At 43.6% G+C, this 6,054-nt stretch overlaps 3 protein-coding genes across 3 annotated transcripts; 1 reads left to right on the top strand and 2 right to left on the bottom strand.

Annotated features, from left to right (window-relative positions):
• Window positions 1-1,498: 1,498 nt before the first annotated feature.
• Window positions 1,499-3,531, bottom strand: LOC26515247 (ATP-dependent RNA helicase abstrakt). The gene has a single exon (XM_032449817.2). The coding sequence runs from the start codon at window positions 3,448-3,450 to the stop codon at window positions 1,594-1,596; it is 1,857 nt and encodes a 618-aa protein (XP_032305708.1). The 5' UTR covers window positions 3,451-3,531; the 3' UTR covers window positions 1,499-1,593.
• A 215-nt stretch (window positions 3,532-3,746) lies between these two features.
• LOC6499620 (iron-sulfur cluster assembly scaffold protein IscU) lies at window positions 3,747-4,932 on the top strand. Its single transcript, XM_001954242.4, has 3 exons — window positions 3,747-3,963; window positions 4,128-4,661; window positions 4,733-4,932. The coding sequence occupies exons 1-2, from the start codon at window positions 3,877-3,879 to the stop codon at window positions 4,503-4,505; spliced, it is 465 nt and encodes a 154-aa protein (XP_001954278.1). The 5' UTR covers window positions 3,747-3,876; the 3' UTR covers window positions 4,506-4,661; window positions 4,733-4,932.
• LOC6500972 (vasotab) lies at window positions 4,915-5,695 on the bottom strand. The gene is made up of 3 exons (XM_001954241.4): window positions 5,539-5,695; window positions 5,119-5,316; window positions 4,915-5,057 (listed from the first exon to the last, which is right to left on the bottom strand). Exons 1-3 carry the CDS (start codon window positions 5,564-5,566, stop codon window positions 4,999-5,001), a joined length of 285 nt encoding a protein of 94 aa, XP_001954277.1. The 5' UTR covers window positions 5,567-5,695; the 3' UTR covers window positions 4,915-4,998.
• Window positions 5,696-6,054: the final 359 nt, after the last annotated feature.

Below are 6,054 nucleotides of genomic sequence, written 5' to 3'. Positions count from 1 at the left end.
CCTGATCCCAGTGGAGAACGAGTAACCTGTAATTATTAAGAGAGTCAACGGGTTAGTTAAGAGCTTCAACGCATGCGGAGAATTCTTCAAAGTGCGCACATCTATCATAAAAAATTATAGTTTTCTTGTGAAATGTGTTTGCCATGAGCTGTTTTAATTAAAACTCCCCCAAAACGTGTTTAAGCCGCGTTGTTTGATGGCTTCATTATATGTCGATTATGGCTAATAAATTGTATCCACATTTATGTACATATATTTAAAACTTAAAAGTCGCTCTTCCTGGGAGCTCCTAAACCGTATGATATCATTTTCGTATATATCATGTGAAGTTTCGGACGAAGCTGCAAACTAAGATGGCACGCATGTTTTCGCAAAATTTTTTTTAAAGTAATTAAGTTTTTGTAATTGCTGCTAGGCGCGTCTGGAAATGATATCATTATTGCTTATGACGAGTGGCAAGCCCATCCAGCCCTTCCTTGAAACTGGGTCAGAATCATAAAAACCCAAAAAATATGTTGGCTTGGACTCATTTTTTTTTTAGCCATTTCAAGTTTAAGTTTAAGTTTCTCCCGAGGTAGTATACATATGAAATTTTTGCACGGGACTCGAATATCAAGTATGTAAGCCAGTATTCTCAAAACGTACCAAAATACACACACAAATGTGCAACTATGGAGGCAAACAAATAGTGTCGTTTACACTTGTCAGAGAACGTATTAATCACCATTAATAAAGAGTCAAGTGCCTGTCATCAAAGACACCCACGTCAACGAAAACCATCATTAATTAGTTAGGTTCACTTTTAAAAATTACACTTTAAGCTGTTGGGAAAAAATTCGTTATTCGGTATTATTTTTTGAAATCAATTTCCTGTCAATCCGACTGAAATACTGATAACCGCTTCCGTTATGCGCCTCAGGTTCCAACCTCTGGTCCATTTCAAAACACTTGATAAGCTCAATCAACAGATAATTAAATGGAATTAAGCTCTACAACTTTTTAGTTCTGACGGCCTGATGGGTTTTTCAATTTTTTATGTAATCCACTTACAAGAGGTCTGAATGATTCAATTTACCATTTTCTGGCAATGATCGATCGTAAAAACAAACAAAAACTTTCAGATGCTATCACCGATCCAAGAGGGACACACAAGTTCGGAGCAAACAATCAAACACTTACTTTTAGGTCGATTCGATCAGCCCGTTTTATGACGATCGATTTGCGCCTGAAAAACCCGCCTGAAAATACTCGAAGCGATGCACGATCGACTGGCAGCAGCTTGAGACACTGAACAAAAGGTAAAGCTCGTCTTCGCTTTTATAAAGTCCGCTCGAAGCCGAGTCGTGTTCACGGCAAGCCCGTCCGCTCTCCGGGGTCACAAGCGCTCTGATGATTGATAAGTTAAAGCTCCGTGCGATAAGGAACAATTTCAAACTGAAAACTGTAAACAGAGTCAAAACAAATAGGAAAAAATCCCGAAATAAGATCTGACCTCAGATTTTTCACCTTTGTACGTAAAGGAACGTTAAGATATTCCCCAAATCTATTTATTCCATAAGTTACAGTAGCCTTAGAATTACAGCTGCAGACGATCTAGTAATCCGCTGCAGTATTAGACAGATAGTCGCGACGTCCAATATTCGAAGCTTGCTTGTTCTGGACAGCCTCCAGTTTGGGACACTCCGTGATCCGATGACCCAGACCGCCGCAGTAGCTGCATCCATGCGAATCGCCAAGATCCAAGGTGTGCTCGGCTTCTGGTGCCAACTCGTCCAGGAATTCTGGAACCTGCTGCTTGGCCTCGATCAACAGGTGCTTCAAATCCAACAGGACAGACTGCTCGGTGATTTTGTTTATCAACGTGGTGGCCAAACCCTTTGTGTTGGAACGACCTGTACGGCCAATACGATGGACATAATTTTCGATGTCGTCGGGCATGTCGTAGTTGATGACATGTTGGACGTTCGGAAAGTCAAGACCCTTGGATGCCACGTCGGTGGCTACCAAAACGTCTTTCTTGCCAACGCGGTACGCGTCAACTGCGCGTGATCGCTCCTCCTGATCCTTGCCGCCGTGAATAGCAACTGCTTCTACTCCCTTCAGCAGTAAGTACTCGTGTATGCAGTCGACATCCTGCTTCTTCTCGGCAAAAATGAGCACGGGCGGCGCAGTCTTTTGCAAACAGTCCAGCAGATAGACCACCTTTGCCTCCTGCTTTACGTACTCCACCTGCTGGGTGACGTTCATGGAAGCCGCTCCAGCACGACCAACATTTATTGTAACCGGCTTCACGAGCGCAGATCGGGCAAAGTTCTGAATTTTCTTGGGCATAGTGGCAGAGAAGAGCAAGGTCTGTCGCTGACCTTTGAAAAATGAGAATATGGTGCGCACATCCTCCTCGAAGCCCATGTCGATCATCCGATCCGCCTCGTCCATGCACAGGTAGCGACACATATCAAGTGTGAGTATTTTCTTGTCGAGCATATCCATCAATCGGCCAGGGGTGGCAACTACAATGTGTACTCCTCGGGAGATAACGTCCAAGGCCTCGCTGACTGGCAACCCGCCCATGGCCAAGCAGGAACGCACCTCGGGCATGCCGCAGGCCTGCAGATGCTTGCTGTAGTGCTGGATGATTTCGTGTGTCTGCTTTGCAAGCTCCCGCGACGGGCATATGATCAATCCGTAGGGACCCTCATTGCGTTCAAAGGGCAAGCTGTACTCCTGCTCCAGGGCGAACATGACAATAGGTAGCACAAACACTAAAGTCTTTCCAGAGCCCGTGAAAGCAATGCCGATGAGATCGCGTCCAGCCAGCACAGTGGGAAGCCCTTGCACCTGGATCGGTGTGGGGGTTTTGATGCCCTTTGCTGCCAGACCATTAAGAATACCTTTGTGGAACTTCATCTCGCGGAAACTGCAAATGGGCGGGCTAGGATTCTCGCCCTCCACTAGGATTCGCATCTGCTTTCGGATGTTCTGTCGCTCCTCCTCGGGCATGGCCTCTATGTATCGCGGAGGTCGCCAGGATGTTTTGATAGGCTCCTCGTATTGTATGCCTTTGGCCAACTCCGCAACGCCCATCAAAGCTTTCTGCTGGGCAATGCTTTCCATGATTTTTTCCTCCTCCCGCAGCTGCTTCTCCACGGCGCTAAGCTTCTTGGCCTCAGCGATCTTCTTAAGTTCCGTGTGCTGATCCAACAGGCTTATTTTGTATTTCCGGCCCCAGGTCTCGGCGTCGTGAGCTCCCTGGGAGTCGTCGTCGTTTTCATTCTCGCTCGACGACTTGGGCTGCGTCGTTTCGGAGGCAAGCTGCACAACCCGGCCGAGCTTCATCATGTGTTGCTTTTTGCGCTCCTTCACCGGCACGTACGGCACATATTCATCATTGTCCGGCTCTCCGTCCTCAGAGGACTTAGAGGATCTTCGATACCGCTTCACAGAATACATGATGAAAAAACGATCCAAAATATAAACAAACGGACACTTGCCATTCACAATGAAGGCGTTGACAATGTGGCCAGATTACTTAACAATGGAACATTAATTTTTATATGATTATTCGATTAGAACCATTATCAAACCCTTAGTGGAAAGTCTGTACTTATTACATCCCTTCAATTATATTCCATGATACTTAATTAAACTCAAACAATATATTTTTTTAAATAACTAGCACAATTGCATTTGAAATAACAGGGTGTTTCATGTTCTAGGAAGAGCAAGAGGAATATACCATCATCGCAAAACGGTTACACTAACAGCTGATATCTCGCCGACAAGTAACACGCAGAAACCGTGTGTTTTGCTTTCAATATTCGAATTTCACAACAGATTCTTGGCTAATTCTTTGCTTGAATAATAACAAAATTAAAAATGTCGTTGGTTCGTAACTCATCCCGTTTGTTGCGATCGCAGTTGAAACGCGTCCAGAGCGTTCCCGTGGCATTGTACCATGAAAATGTAAGTCACCTATCTTTTGGCGCACAAGGTCTTTCGTAATATCTAGAACTCTAGTATAGACTACGAAGTGTTTTCGTTCTGATAAATAGCAAATAAGGGGGCACGTAGCTGATAAACCCGGTAATGGCTTAATCAGTGACTAACAAGTGTTTATTTTTCGACAGGTCGTTGAACATTATGAAAACCCGCGCAACGTGGGATCTCTGGACAAGAAGGATGCCACCGTGGGCACTGGGTTAGTGGGGGCTCCCGCTTGCGGCGATGTGATGAAATTACAAATCAAGGTCGACGAAAATGGCAAGATTGTGGATGCCAAGTTCAAAACCTTTGGCTGCGGCTCAGCTATCGCCAGTAGCTCGCTGGCCACCGAGTGGGTCAAGGGAAAGTCTATTGACGAAGCTGGAAAATTGAAGAACACCGACATCGCCAAGGAGTTGCGCTTGCCGCCTGTGAAACTGCATTGCTCCATGCTGGCCGAGGATGCCATCAAAGCCGCCTTAGCCGACTACAAGGTCAAGCAGCAAAAGAAGCAGGGCAACTGAGCGAATGGACCGGAATCTTTGAAAGTTGAGAAGCACATCGTTTCGGCGAGTGCATATACCATTAACTACTAAACACAATTATAAGTAATCTACAGAATACAATACACTATATATTTACTTGGCATTAGGTCGTAGTTTGCTATAGATCTGAGAGTGGTGAGTAGTGCGATAGCAGAATCGTAAATTGTCTTTTTGTAGGATTAAACAACGATATTTATGTATTTCAGATTGGTCGCGTGATTGCTTCGAGGGTATTTGATAGAACAATATTCGACACTGTGTAAGGGCTGGAACTGATCTGTATGAATGTGTTTGAAAAGGGACTTTTTGTCCTAGTAGTGGGAGCTAATTAAATTTTATGTTCTGTTATGCAAACCTAAGCTTCTTCAAGAGAAATAAAAAGTTCCCGTTGGAATAAAAATGTGAATTTTATTGCATCATTATGGTTTGAAGTAATCTAGCAGAAATATAATATGGTGGTCCGACTCTGTATTTAGGAAAGGAGTACGCTGGCTCCACCTCCACATTCGCCATTTGATTTTTGTTCAAATTCTAAACGAAACAAATAATAATTTAATAGATTTTCAAATGGATATTATAAAAGAATAATTACGTTGGTCGGCGTGCTGACAGTTGTAGTTGGCCATGACACAAGGGCTTCCGAAGGTAATGAGGCGCTCCTTGTTGGAATTCTTGGCTTTACCGCAAATGGGTTCGTAAGCATCCCCACATGATTTAACGCACGCATTAGCAGCAGGCTTCTTACTGTCCTTGGCTGGGATAGCCACAGTAATTGCCAAAAGGCAGCAGGCTGATAAAATTAAGAAGGAAGAATGATATTATTAACTAAAAGGCTTTCAAATCTCCACCCATTTGAAACCAAGGAGAAAGCAACCATAACGCCAAACACGTCATAAAATGTGTTCTATAGCACACAGAATAATAAAATTTTCAGGTGATTATTGGGGCAATAATCAGGGCTCTAATGGATGCCTTTTCATCTATTCAAAACAAAATCAGATTATATATTTACCCAGAAAGACAAACAGAGCGAAACGCATTTTGAATGGCAAATTTCCACGAAATCACTAATAAAATATATTTGATGGACTTGTGCAAAAACCGGCTCCGAGTTGCTTTAGAAGTGAACTGAATTTGACAACGAGATTCATCACCTTTATATACGACTATAGCCCAAAGCCAGGCTCACAAACAATAGACGACCTCCCACAACCACTAGCTCAGAAGCGCTGGAGAGCATATAGGCGATATACATATAGTCATATAGAAAATCCGATGGGAATCGTATCTCTCACCTCAACCCACACATATACGAATTGATGGGGATTAAAACATTCAAGTAAACATAAAGTGCACTGTTTGTATCTGCCCTGTGGGATGACAATAGAAACTCAACGAGATGATGGGGCTATGGGGCAGCAATTTGGATAGATAATGGGCTGCCGGCTGAAAGCGGTTATCACTACCTGCTTTTTAAGTTTTCCACATAAAGTCCTGAAAAAAGTATTTTCCAAAATGTGCCGGAATA

This window comes from Drosophila ananassae, chromosome 2L, assembly GCF_017639315.1.
Source record: "Drosophila ananassae strain 14024-0371.13 chromosome 2L, ASM1763931v2, whole genome shotgun sequence".
Classification (NCBI taxonomy): Eukaryota; Metazoa; Arthropoda; class Insecta; order Diptera; family Drosophilidae; genus Drosophila; species Drosophila ananassae.
This window is presented reverse-complemented; position numbering and strand designations above follow the sequence as displayed.

What these genes read in the sequence shown, in the direction of transcription:
- LOC26515247 (XM_032449817.2), bottom strand. Translation starts at nt 3,450, where the DNA reads ATGTATTCTGTGAAGCGGTATCGAAGATCCTCTAAGTCCTCTGAGGAC.
- LOC6500972 (XM_001954241.4), bottom strand. Translation starts at nt 5,566, where the DNA reads ATGCGTTTCGCTCTGTTTGTCTTTCTGG. An exon ending in CGCTCTGTTTGTCTTTCTGG is followed by an intron (nt 5,317 to 5,538) that starts GTAAATATATAA and finishes TAATTTTATCAG; the next exon opens with CCTGCTGCCTTTTGGCAATT. An exon ending in CTGTCAGCACGCCGACCAAC is followed by an intron (nt 5,058 to 5,118) that starts GTAATTATTCTT and finishes TGTTTCGTTTAG; the next exon opens with AATTTGAACAAAAATCAAAT.
- LOC6499620 (XM_001954242.4), top strand. Translation starts at nt 3,877, where the DNA reads ATGTCGTTGGTTCGTAACTCATCCCGTTTGTTGCGATCGCAGTTGAAA. An exon ending in TGGCATTGTACCATGAAAAT is followed by an intron (nt 3,964 to 4,127) that starts GTAAGTCACCTA and finishes ATTTTTCGACAG; the next exon opens with GTCGTTGAACATTATGAAAA.